The sequence below is a fragment of the Artemia sp. Qi Xiang Cuo genome, chromosome 3 (genome assembly GCF_049724085.1).
Source record: "Artemia sp. Qi Xiang Cuo chromosome 3, ASM4972408v1, whole genome shotgun sequence".
Lineage (NCBI taxonomy): Eukaryota > Metazoa > Arthropoda > Branchiopoda > Anostraca > Artemiidae > Artemia > Artemia sp. Qi Xiang Cuo.
This window is the reverse complement of record NC_142796.1, coordinates 60,473,744-60,487,950: the sequence shown is the minus strand read 5'-3', so window position 1 is coordinate 60,487,950 and position 14,207 is coordinate 60,473,744. Positions and strand designations below refer to the sequence as shown.

The 14,207-nt window shown below is 35.4% G+C and overlaps 1 protein-coding gene across 2 annotated transcripts in view; it reads right to left on the bottom strand.

Moving 5' to 3' along the window:
• LOC148954360 (TLC domain-containing protein 2-like) overlaps positions 1 to 14,207 on the bottom strand; it is a 49,250-nt gene that overhangs the window by 18,488 nt on the left and 16,555 nt on the right. The window contains exons 3-4 of one of the 2 annotated variants that reach the window (XM_089086308.1): positions 13,559 to 13,641; positions 7,142 to 7,224 (exon numbers count right to left, since the gene is read on the bottom strand). In XM_089086308.1, coding sequence (XP_088942434.1) covers positions 7,142 to 7,224; positions 13,559 to 13,641 — 166 coding nt within the window. Of the gene's footprint in view, positions 1 to 7,141; positions 7,225 to 13,558; positions 13,643 to 14,207 lie in introns of both variants that reach the window. The other variant, XM_089086307.1, reaches the window with a different exon arrangement.

The following is a 14,207-nucleotide window of genomic DNA, read 5'->3' as shown; positions in this document are numbered from 1 at the left end:
ACAGAGAATGTAAGAATAAAATGGCGAAAAAGAAAATGTGAAACAGAGAATGTATAAAAAAATAGCAAAGAACGAAAACAGAGAAGACCAATGGTGAAGTTACTTTATATGTTGACAGACATATTATATGCAATTCTAACCTGAAGAATAAGGATGGAAACAGAAAAAAAAAACAGAGGCAAATCTTTTCGAGAATTTGCTAAAAGGTTGTCAAAGGAATAAATGTAAATAGCTTAATATGGAGCAAACGTGTTTGCTATTGTGTTTGCGTCTGTTAGCTTATCGTCAATGAATTGAACAAATTCAGCATGGAGTTGTCGCTTGGTAAACACACTTTGGAAATGCGAGGGTGAACAGAAAATTGGACATATTTTTCAAGTTTAACGTAACCTAATGCTGAAAATGAATAATTAAATACTTGGGGGGCGGGGGAGGAGGAGAAAATCAGAATATTATAAAATCTCTAAATAGTGTTGACAACTCTTTTTCTTATGTTTTTCTATAACTTACAATTTCCAATCTTTTGGGCCCTCTCCTAAGTTTCTATATAATATTTTTCTTATGTAATTTGTTCGCTTGATTTTTAATATTGACCTTTCGCTTGATTATTTAAATTGAAGCTTCATGTTGATATGATACCTCAGTAAAGCACCTATATATATATATATATATATATATATATATATATATATATATATATATATATATATATAACGTAGATAATTTCGGAGACCACACTGCCTTTCCATGACGATAAATAAAAGTTCAAATAGGGATAAAATCCTTTTAATAGACAGTGAAATAGAAATTCACAAAATACCAGATATTTCGGTCACATATACAGTGACCGTCATCAGTAGTAAAACTTTAGTAAAACAGTAGTTTTACTACTGATGACGGTCACTGTATATGTGACCGAAATATCTGGTATTTTTGTGAATTTCTATTTCACTGTCTATTAAAAGGATTTTATCCTATTTGAACTTTTATTTATCGTTATATATATATATATATATATATATATATATATATATATATATATATATATATATATATATATATATATATATTGAAAGCTGTCACTAAGGCATGGCTCTTAATATCTGGGTTTTTTTTTTTGCTTTGAATTGGATTGGGCATAAGTTAAAAAGATCCCATTTGCCACAATGGTAAAGTAGACACTTGTTTGTTTGTTTTTTTTGTCTTTTTTTCGTTTTAACTTCCTTCTTCATGTTTCCTAGTTTACTTCACTTTGTCTTGCTGTTTTTTCTTTTGTCCACTTTAGACTTGGCATTTGGCCTCAGACAAAACAATCACTTTTGCCAAGAAGAAACAGTGGGCATTTCTTTTTTTTTATATTTTAACCTCCTTTTTTATGCTTTCAAATTTTACTTTGCTTTATCGTCTTTTTTATATTTCTGCTTTAGATTGGGCCTAAGATATAAGAATCCTTTCAATAAATTTTGGTAAATTTAGACTTTTCCTTGCAAATGAAAATCATAACCCTTTTCATGGGTAAATTTTGAATCTGATGTCCGATATCTAATAATCTGAATTTTCAAATAGTCATAAATTTTTATCTTGATCTTACCTGTTACCTGATTTACGATAAAGATATGTAACCTTTGTTTGGGTGTTTATTGTCTTTTAATAGCCGGATTTTATTTTCTGGACTTCGCTATTTGTTTTTCGTCTTCAGTTTTCTAATAACGCTAGCTTAGCTGTAATTCTAGCTTTAAAAAAAACAGAGAGCTTATACGAAAAATTGAGATTAATGAAAAATGGGCCAACAGCACAAATCTCGGCTTGTTCATTTTTTCTGAAAGAATGAGACTCGGAAATCATAGAATATCAGGGCCGTATCCAGGGGGGGAGGGGGGGGTTACCCGGTTTGAACCCCCCCCCCCAAAAAAAAAAAAATTTTTTGTCTGACTCGGAAAAACGTAACAAAAATGGATATAAACAAATTTTGTATGCGTATTTTTAGTTTTTTTTGTGTAAACCCCCCCCCCCCAGAAATTTTTTTCAGTAAAACCCCCTCCGAAAAAAAAATCCTGGGTACGACCTTATAGAATATACAATGCCGTAATTCACGAAAATTTTAATGGGGGGGGGGGTCTTTTTTCAAAATCTAGGGGAGGCGAACTTTTTATTTTTTTTCTACTGTTCCAATGAAACATAATAAAAGCATCTTTCATTGATAATACGAGCCTCGGTGTAAAATGATAGAAGTCTAGCTGCTAACCAGCTCATTCAGAGGCGGGGACCTGGATTTATGGATTCTTGTCACATGCACATCTACAAAAAAGGACTATCAGGTCTCAATAATGTAAATATGAAGTAAAGCTAGTATTCTAGCAATGCCTTTGACTATCCGACCTCTGCTAGGGAGGTGGGGTGGGAAGGGTCTCTAAACTCAACGCTTTCACCTGAGAACTAACTGGTCTCTCGTTGAGATTCCGTTACCAGACTCCGAATGTCAGTGAAATTATACTAAGAAAGCTGCGTCGCGTAAGATTTTCCGTGAGTAGCATTTAACAATATGGAACTTTTTGTGGCCAAAAAATGGCGTTTTCCTTAGGTCGGCTAACAGAGAAATCAGGGAATCTTCCCTAGAGACTGAGAGTTAAAAACAGGAATATTTTAGGTCTAAATTTTGCCCATGAGATAGGCCCTTTGGTCAAATCCAAGAGGAGGAATCAGTTTCTTTCTTTCCCTTTTTTATTTCTATCTTTTTATTATCAAGTCGCTATTTGAACTATGTAGAATTAAAAAATTAAAACCATATATGAACTTAAAGTAACCAAGACATTGCATCATATTTACTGAAAGGGATTCCCCCTAAAAAAAAAACTTCGTGTCTTTTCACTACAATTTCGTGAAAAGTCAAAACATATAAAGAGTAAAACAAACATTGTTATCGCATAATTAGAATTCTCTAATAAGATACACCGCCATGATCTTTCATTTCAACATCAAAAATATTAATTTTTTAGATAAGCCTTTCAAGTTCGTTTAAAACAATTTTAACGATCTTTTTTTCAATGAATCATATTTCAGTGAAAAGGTGTGTCTTGAACATTATTCTTTATACGGATGTGGAAACTTAATAGAGTATCATAGGGACATCAGGGGGTGAGAATCACAGCTTAAGTAGACTCATTTCTGCGCGATTTAAGCCGGCTTATATAACTTCCAAGAAATTCCAAAATTTCTTAGAAAACTAATAACAAAAATTATCAGGGGAATAGAAATGTAGGAAGGGTAAACAACTCGAGGATAGACAATTTTGAATGATTTTAATTACTATTAATATTGAACTTTTAATCAGTATTTACTGATATAAATTTTTGGGCATTTTGGGGCACATTTTTTCATGGATTATTCTTTATCAAGATGTAGGGATGACAAGTGGGTTTAGGCTTAATTTTTGATTGCAGTATAATAGCATGGGGGTGGCCTCGTCTCGGTTTTCTTCCTGTCTTTTGTTTTCTCATTTGACTTTTCTCCCATATTTTTTGGTCTGAAAATCATTGTGTTTCTCTTTAAAATTTATTTATTTTAATGTATGAAAAAAAGAACGAAAAAAAAGAAAAATACAAGACCAATCCTTGAATGGTTCTTCATTTGTCTTCTACTTGGTACTTGTGTATTATACGCCACTCACTCAAGTTTACGCTGTCTAAAACTCGAGAACAAACCGGTTTCTTCGTTAGTTTCTTTTAGCTTAGCGTGAGACAAGACAAAGACAAGTGACAGAATAGATGGGAAATATATAATTTAGGCTATATATTTGCACATTACGGGGGTTGGGGATAAAGTATTTGGACAGTTTGAAGTTCGAAAACAACTCTTACTTCATAATATGCAGAATAATTGTACCTAACACGTTTTGCATGCAGACCCGCTATACTTTGCCCCCATCCCCCCCTCAATGTGCAAATATACAGCCTAAATTTGTTTCTAATGTATTATATTTTCATCATATATTTTTATATTTCATTTGGATTTAGCTTCAAAGCAACAGGTTCTAATTAAATGAAGCAGTTGAGTGAGTGTCGTATGATACACAAGTACCGTCTATTAAAAAACCAAACAATTCTTCCGCGAATACGAGAAGTTCGAACTTGACATAGTCGGTATCTCGGAAGCAAAATGGAAAGGCTGCGGCGAGAAGAAAATCGGCGCTGACCACACGATGTTTAAAGGCCTATAGAGCAGAAAAACCAAGAGCCACTTTGCCGGAGCTGCAGTAATACTAGGTCCAAAGGCTAAAAATGTCCTGTGCTCATGGAAACCAGTCAATGAAAGCATTTTGTATGCAAGATTTGCTTCTAAACACACTAAATTGTCGTTGATTATGAAGATGCGGATTAAAGATGAGTTCTACAATAAATTTCAATCAGTGATCGACTCGATCTCCCTCCACGACGTAGCCTGTGTCGCAAGAGGCCTTAATACAATAGTTGACAAAGAAAGATCCTACTGCCTTGACGTGATGTGACGCCAAGGACTCGGCAGTATAAACGAAAATGGTGCTTAACTTGTCCGCTTTGCCAAGAGGAAGGATTTCTGAGAACCACCAAAAATCAAATCGACCATTTCCTGATTTGCCTGAGATGGCGGACGAGCTTAAAAGATGTTCGAAGTTTCAGAGCTGCCGAAGTGGGTTCAGATCACGAATTGGTAGTCGCCAGACTGAAATTGGAACTAAGGTCATATAATCAGGACCAGAAAACGCATATACTCAGAAGTTTAGACATTGACAATCCAAGTGAAAAGAATGTCCAATCTTCATTTCGTATAAAACTGTCTAATAAAATAGAAATAGAAGCCAAACTCTCTTGTGGAAAACGGTCAATTAATGTCGACCAAGAGCTTGGCATACAAAGAAGCTGACAAAAATATAAATAAAAGTGCCAGGTCCGACAGAGGACAATATATGAACGAAGAGGCTAAGCAAGCTGTAGAAGCAGCAAACCACACAAACCTACGAACCACGTATTGCCTTTCCAAAGAAATAGTAGACAAGTCAAGCTTACATGAATTCCCAGTAAGGAATGAAGTAGGGAGGCTTCTGATAGATGTGGAAGAACAAATGAACGTTGGGCTAGTTATTTTGAAACTCTATTAAATGGCTCTGCTCCTGTAGTTCTTCCTGATATCCCAAACCAGTCTCTCTTCAATCTCAGCATCAGTGACGACAAGCCAACAGCCAAAAAGTTACTCTCAGCAGTTAAAGAAAAACTGAAAAATGAGAAAGCTCCCGGCACAGACCGCATTTCAGCGGAAATGATCAAGTTTAACATTAGACAAACCTTGGCTATCTGGCAATCCTTCTTCTCACTCCTGTGGCAGACCGATGGATTTAAAAAAAAGCACCAGCTACAGAGGCATCGATCGTCTCTGAAACCCAGCAAAGCTTTTCTCGACCATAATACTAGGACGATCCCAAACTACCTTTGACCCCACTTGCGAGACGAAAAACATGGATTCCAGCCAAAACGATCCTGTGTCAACCTTATCTTTGCTCTACGCACGATGCTGGAGAAAATCTAATGATTGGAGACAACGCTTGTACATACTCTTCGTGGACTTCAAGAAAGCGTTTAATTCAGTGGATCGTCAAACCCTCTGGAGAGCCTTACGGTTCTATGGCATTCCTGAGTTGCGTCTAATAGTTACCATGTATGAGGAGACAAAATGCTCTGTTAAAAGTTTCAGTAAGTCCTGAACAAAATTGTTAAGAAAGCTGAACAGTTCGGATTACACATAAATGCTAAAAGACTAAAGCTAAGTCAATTAGCAGTTAACCCACGGGAATCCAAATAGGAGATGAAGACATCGAACAGGCGACAGTCTTCCAGTGGCGACTCTGAAAAATAATTACACACCAAAATAGCCCTAAGCAACGCAGCATTTCAGAAACCTCTACCAGGCTGGAAATCCATAGTGTATACACATAAGCTGAAACTCAGACTGTTCTGAAACAATGTTTTTTTATATTCTGAGTTACTCTATAGAATTCCTCAGGCTAACCCAGGAACAGGAAAAATATCTTACTGCTTTTAAAAATAACTGTCTTCGCCGGATCCTAAGGATCAGCGGGAGAGACCATGTGAGCAACGACGAATCTGTACTCACACATGCCAACCAGACATCACCTCCGATGTGAGGCACCGAAGATGGAGATACCTGGGACATATCCTCTGTACGGCAGAACAGAGACTTCCTAAGATGCTCCTATACTGGCAACGGGAAGGCACCCGTCAATGATGAAGACCAAAAAAACACGTACCGTAAGGCGTACGAACGTGAAAGAAGAACCCTCCAGACGAGTCTCATCCCAAAGGGGGAAGACATCTAAGCAGCAACACACTTGAGGAAAGATCGGATGCTCCTCACTGACACCCTGTATGTCTTTGTAGGCACAGGAGGAACTAAAGTCTAAGTTAATACATATATATAACATTGATGACGGCTTAGTGAGTCTCTAACAAAAAGTCTAATCATTTTTTCATTTTATTCACTGGTTGAAAATTATCCTCATTTGGAGTAGTCTGTTTCTTCATATTTCGTTTCTTACATCATTTATAATCAGTGTAGTCTCAGAACGAATTTGCAAATATTTATATATTAAGCTGACTTATCGAGCTGTGATCTCAGTTTGATAGGGTCGTTATTTGATGTTATTGTGTTTTATTAAGCTCTATGGTAGCACAGCGGATTGATGCTCTACTTGGCAATGTAGGGCCCAGGGAACAATCCCAGATGCGGCAAGGTTGGGCAACCGGCTTGCTATTTCTCCCTGTAAAAGACCCAACAACAGAAGCATCGACTTGACGCTGTATGTGCCAGCAATGGCTCTGGAGTATCTTTATCCTTTCATGTTTAATTTACAGATCTTCCATTTATAAATCGTCTACTTATGAATCTTCCAGTTAAAAAAAACACTACGAGAAAAAAAATACCTCGTATACCTGAAGGCCTATGGGGAAAGTTTTTAGCCAGGTACCAAGGGTTCGTGGGTTCAATTGTCATACCAACGACGATCTCCTAGTATTTTCCTTACATTAATTAGCATTTAATATTATCTTTGCTCAATTGAACAATAATAAATCGTTTTAGGATAAAGACTTACTAGAGTATGATGAATCATTAACTCATATGAACTTCTTTTCCTGTTGTTCCAAGCCATGTCAAAAAAATCATAAATAAAATAGCCTGCAAATTAATAAAAATAAATATAAGAAACTTAACTAAATACTAGGTACATATATAAAAGGTGAAATTATTTAAAGAGAAACTTGGTTCACTACTGTTAAAAACACACTCGAGCATTAAATGAATTGCTCCTATTTCAGTGCATCGCCCCGGCAAAATTGCCCACTTCCTCGCCAAATACCCTACATGAGGTTTCGAAAAAACTATTTGAAGATTTAACTTTTTATTATGACGAAAAAAATTTCAAATAGTTATGTCATTGCTGAAGTTGAATTTGGAATCTTAGTCGGTATTATCAGAATTAACCTCGGAACATTAATTTTCAAATTTTGGCTGAAAACAATTATCTTCTATTATATTAAATAATATTATAATATAAGCATTTGACACCAGGGCTGCATTGAAACCGAATTGGAATAACACTAGCTATCCATCCAAAACAGCATATCTTGGAAGCTAAGCAAATGCCTCCGTTACGCTTTTTCTTAAGATCTTCTTTACGATTTGCACAAAAATAATTTCGCAGATGATCCCCGAAATATGAATGCTACATAAAAAAAACTACCTGGGGGCAAAAGACACCGTCGCGGCATATGAGGCCGTCAGAATTTTTTCTCCAAGAGATCCAGCAACATCCCCCCCCCCCGCTCTCCTTGCAGCAATTTGTCAATGCATTTATGACTCTTTAGTTTCCGAGAAAAACATGTTCTCATTCATTTTGTTTGTTTTTTTTAAGTTCATTTAAAGCTTCACTAATTCTAAAACTTAGACAAAGATCTTCTTAGGCTTCTTTTTTGTTTTTATTTTTTAACTTTTCACTTCCATCCACTTATTCTTTTATCCTTTTTCACTTATTTCTTTGTTATTATAATTTAATTTGTTGATGTTTTTAATTAAAATGTATTTTTAGAGTTCTTTTTCTTTGGCCTGTGATCCCAATAAGAGACTAAATTGAAAGCCCCCCCCCCCAAAAAAAAAAATCTATAAACATCCGACACTTCGTCTTCTGTTTGCAAAAAAGAATGCCAACATTAATGCAGATGTGTCTAACTGAATAAAAATATATGAAAAAGATTCTTACCTTCTGAAAAATTGAGTTTTTTAATAATGTGAAATCCGCACACGGCAGCCGCATAAAACATGAGCAATATTAATAATTCGGCCTTAAGGAAACGCTGGTATCAAACATTTAATTATAGATACTGATTTAACGGGGTGTTATGATTAGAAAACTTGAGAGTCAAAAGCAATGTACATCTATTGCAATTAATTATCGACTGTTTATGTTTTAAAGTTAAACGCGAGAGCCTATATCAAACTAACTATAAGCGCAAGGGAATAAAAATGTGATTATACTATTTTTCTAAAATAATATTCTCTGCTTTCATTACATATCACAACAGACAACAACCTCTGGGCTGTAAAAGGGGGAGCTTCACCACCCTACTCTTTAATGCTACCGTCGTTGTAGAACAAACCTGTTTCAAGGGGGTTCAACATTTTTTGCTCCTCAAACTATGACCCTCTCCCCCTTCAAACTGAATTTCCGTGCACATGGTTGGTAGTAACATAAACACTAACTTCAATTAACAACCATCCCCCTCACAATAATCAGAAGTTTAAAAGCTTCCACTGTGAAACAGGAAACTACCCCGACCCATTTTCTTCGATAATAATAACAAAAATAGGACTTCCTTTCCTACCATAAAGCATAATATTTGCATAATATATAATAATTTTTTTTCCGATAAGTTTGAAACTTACAGCCCTAAATTCTTACGTCAGAAGGAGATTATTTTACAAAACTTACTAAAGGCAGCTCCCCCCCCTCCCCTAAGAAATGGGACCCAAAAAAGAGCCAAAAAACTTGCCGATCAGGTAATTACCATTAAGTCCTCGGATTAAGGGGGCCCCAATGCAGAAAGTAAAATAGAAAAATGCTGGTGCCTAGAACAGGGCCAGGCAAAGGGCCAACGAATTTGTGTTGCAAGGCACGAGCGAGCTCAAATGAATTCACTTGAGCTCTGAAGAACACTTATTGCAGCCACTACCACAGAGCATGGTAAGGGAAACTGACAAGAGAGATGTTGTATTTTTTATCTAACAAATAAGCAGCCATCTCCACCTAGACCCAACAAAATGTTAAAATTAACTAAAACAAAAATGAAAAGGAACTATTAGCTTCATATTGTTTATCTTTTTTTATTTTTGCTTTACTTTGGGTCAAAGCTAAAAGAACCACTTTTGCCACAAGGACACAACAGGTAAGATTATGTACATTTTTTTTATTTCAAACCAGACTACGTTCTGGTTTACATAGGGACGATACAATACCCCTGTGACGTCATTCAAAGAATTTTTTTTCCAAAATTAAGGCTCTAAATGAATTTTCCCATAGCCGTGACATATCTAGATCGTATTGTCAAGCCAGAAAATATTAGTGTAACCAATCTCTAAATATTTTAAAATCCACAAAAAGAGTTTAACACAAAAAGAATTCATCTAGTTTCAAAAGAATTGGTGATGATTCTAAAGAAGCCTCTAAGCAAGCAAAGCAAATGATTACCTATGTGAAAAAATATAACCTGATTAGGGGGAGACCCCTTTAAAGTGCAAGTGTTTGACAGAATCTCTTGTCTAAGAAAATGCTAACCGAACTGCTGAGAAATTGTTGGATTTCTTCCGATTCCTAAAAAAATTTATTATATCTTCTTAAACCAACCAATAAATTAATGCAAACAAAGCAGCCAAATTTAATGTAATACTAATCGAATGCTACGATTCCGACAAAATTTCCCTGTGTGTGTCAAGCAAATGAGAAAGACAAAAAACCCGTCTTCTACATTTATTCTAGTTGCAGAGTTTACGATAGGTATAATCATTGTACGAGTTTACGATAGTTGTAGGTGCTTTTTTGACTAGCAATAGGTCAAACATTAAGCTGTGCAAATATGAATGAAGCCCGCTGTCTAGGGCTGTAATGGAAGAAAGGCTAATATAGCTATGCCTCATTTTACGAATGAAGGACGGTAGATCACCCCTGACAGCACTTTTTGGGTATCCATGTGAGGTCAGACAAAAAGCAGATCCTCCCCGAACGGAGTGGGAAGGGTTATAAGAAGGGATCGGAATAGAATTGGAACTATAGCTCCAATTCTTTTCCAAGAGGGTAGTGAAACTCAAGGAGGTTCACTCGGACGGGGTAAAGAGTGAACCTCTAAAGTGTGCGTCCTGGGAGGAGGTTATGAAGCAATTTGAACTTTATAATATTGCATGATAAACACAGCCTAGGAAATAGACAATGACAATTAGAGAGGCATCTCTACGAACACACAAAAGCAACTGGATAAAAATAAGAAAATGAATTGAACATAAAATTAATTATTCTGTTGGGAAATAATCCTTGTTGTTGGCATCCAATGTTTATATTCTTTTTTGGTATTTACTTTAATCCCTGGTAATTTTAAAAAAAATTTAATTTCACTTTATTGTAATTTCTGAATACGAGCTCATTTTCAAAAATAATATTATAGATTGAAGCAATATTTCAATTTCCAGTCTCTCTCTTTATTGACAGGTCTGCAAAAATGTGTATTTTTTTTATTATTATTATTTCTATGAATTCCCTCGCCTATTATGTTAAACCTTTATTATCGCAGATGGCTGTTGCCTCCTCAAACTGCAAGGAATGGTAAAGATGGTGAAAAGCATCCTTTGCCAAAGCTAACAAAAAAATTTCAGGAGGCTTTCTGAAATTGAGTTTGGCTTGGTGCTAGAATAAGTTATTACAAATAGTGGTAGCAGTGGCAGTATATTTATTGTATCTGAGAGCTTATACGTCTCTTTTTGTTTGTTTTTTTGCTTTATTTTTTGATTGACTAGAGAGATTTAGATTAGAGAGAGGTTAGATCTTTTTTTTTTAATTGACTAAAGAGATCAGGAGTTAAAATGGATCTAAATGGACATAGACCTCTAATCTTAATCAAAATTTTGCTGCTTAAAACTAAGCTTGTTTTATATTTTTTCTAATTTTGTTGCTTAAAACTACGCCATCAGAGACAATTACAGTTTTTTTGTTAAACCATGTTACAAAATCGACGTCCTTCCACTTGTTAATGATTCCAATATTCTTCGCTATATTTTCGAAACACAACAATTTTGGCAAAATTTTATTGTTTTCTTGTGTCCAGATCATTTTGGCGTATTTGCCAAAATGTCTGGTCTTTTGTGCACATCTGATATTGAAAACAAATACAAAAGGTTAAAACAAACTATTTTCAAAAAAAAAACAAGAAAAAAAGAAAGCAAAACGAATAAACGCATTTTTAGCTAATTAAATGCAAATGTGAAAAATACGAAATATTTTGCGTGTATAAACAAAAGCCATCCTCAACACAAGCAAAAAAAAAAAAAAAAAAAAAAAAAAAAAAAAAAAAAAAAAAAAAAGAATGCGGCCTTGATCTACTCAGGCTTGAATTGACATTTACTGAAATGCACACGCTGACATTTATATTGACATTGCCAGACCGTACATCTAGTCGGACTAAGCGCAACCAGGTATTCATGATGCCCATCGGCTGCAAAATATTTTTTACAAAGTATTTAACAAATACGTTATCTTCCTCCATTTGATTCAGCAGGCCGAAACTACAAAAATCCTGGAAATGAAATAAATCCAGAATATATTTTACTGGAATATACATTTCCAGGAAATATAGCTACTACTACTACTACTAACAACAACTCACTACAGCACCAAGCCACTTGAGGTCAACACAGCTACGCATGCTCCTATTCTGTCCGAATTAATTTAAAGCTCCCCTCTTTACACCCTACCAAGAAGTCCCCATTTCCCTTAAATCTTTCCTTGCTAAATCCTCCAAACCACGGTTGACCGACAAAGACTATCTTTAGCAATCTGTCATCTTTCATCTGCAGATCGAGTCCTAGCCATCTCAATCTTTCTCATCATTCCATCAAAATATGGTTAAAAGCTCTGACTTGATGGTAGCTAGTCTAAGGGGGAAGGAGTGTTTTTCCTTCAGGACTAATCTAGAACTAAAGGACTTTGGGACTTTGGAAGGATTTCTTTCAGGATTTTGGAGATCCAGGATTTCCTGACTTTATTTCAAAAATTTCAGGGTTTATTACTGACTTTAGTGGGAATTTAGAGGCAAAAGGAACATATTTAAATGCATATATATTAGCTGACGTTTTTTATATCCGATCTGCACTTTTTCTTGTGACATTTTATGACGTTAGAGCTTCAAATTTTGGGTGTGACTATAGTGGGCTCGGGCATAAAACAGCAGTATTTATTCAAATGTACCAATGAAAGTCGCAGTAGCCAGGTTCTCTTAAGCATATTTGTACTATTCAATCATGCTGCAAATACTTATTCCCTCAAAGAGTTTAAACGCCTTTTTTTGCTTTAATCCGAAAAAATAAAAATTTTCCGAAAACGTCCTTTTATTTTGGAATTGGCGATATAAGCATAGACATGTGAGCCACGAGAAGTACCGTAAGAAAAAACGCTGTAATACGTGCTAGTCAGTACAAATTAAGACTTCTCTAAGAAATTCCAAGAATTTCTTTTCAGTTGAGGGGCAACCCTGGCAGTGACCATCCCCTCAGCTGGTAGAAATAGAGTTTTCAGTAAGGTTCATAAGCCTTTGAAGCAAGATTTTTTTTTGGGGGGGGGGGGGGGCAAGTAAAAGAAGTGATTGGGGTAGGAGTATCAGCGGATATATACAGGAATAAGTATAGGTATAACAATAAACAAAATGTCACATCTAGACCCTCGCCCCCTATGTCTAGTGACATTTTCCCCATAGTTTCTAATGCTTTTGATTAAATTCATCTTTTTACATCTTATACCTTATTCATCTTTCCTTTTCTTATTCATCTTTTTACCTTGACCCTATTATAGGGCAGTGTATTGATACTCTGCTTGGCAATATGGAACCCAGGGATCAATCCCTACCCCAGCAAGGTTAAGCGACAGGGTTGCTAATTGTCCCTGTAAAAAAGATGCAGCAACTTGAACGTCAATTCGATGTCTTATGCGCCAGCAATTTCTCTGGAAGATCTTTATTCTTTATCTCCTCCCCATTCCTTCCTTCAAAATAAATTCGTCCGTGTAGGTGAACAAGATTTTTGTTCTAAGACCCGAATATGCAAATTGCATTGCCATTCACGTGCCTTCTTGAGACTATTCTAGAGAAATGTCCAAATTTCATGCACCTTAAGGAGTTTCTTCCTCTATTTTTATCTTAATTACACAAGCAAGACTAAAAAAAAATATGTATATGTATATAAATAAGAATAATAATACCAATGGAAACTGCTACAAGGGAATGTGCTGTTACTGACCAAATATTTATAAGGTCTTCTCCCATCTTCTTGTCCAAGTAAAAAATAAAAAAAAAAAAAACTGTACGAATCTTGTTTAGCAATAGAAAGAGGTTTCTGAAATGGCACTGCCTCGTGACAAAACTTAACAATATTATGACACAATATATAAACCAAATAGAACATTGACATTTAAGCAACAATAAATAAACAACTACTTTTGCTTTCAAACTTAATAGGAGGGTTTTGACATTTTTCTATATAGTCAAAAACATGTCCTGGGAGTGAGCCCATGCTTCTAACTTTGCCAATAGAAGGATCCTTTGGGTCCTCAGCTTTACGTAAACACAGGAACACTAGTCACATAATTAGAACCAATTCAGTTTGTCAATAAAATTGCCGTCACGGTTCCCACAGACTGTTTATAACAAAAAACGAGAAACAACAACAACAAATGAAAGCATAAAGTTAATATTTTCACTCTAAATGGTGGCTTCAAATTTGGCCTGAGATTCACATTAATTCACCAAATTTTGTGCTAAAAGGCATAAGCACAGACACACACATACTCTTTGTTGAATAGCCAGCAGCTTTTATTATTTAAAAAATTCCAACACTTTCTTTTTCTTCTC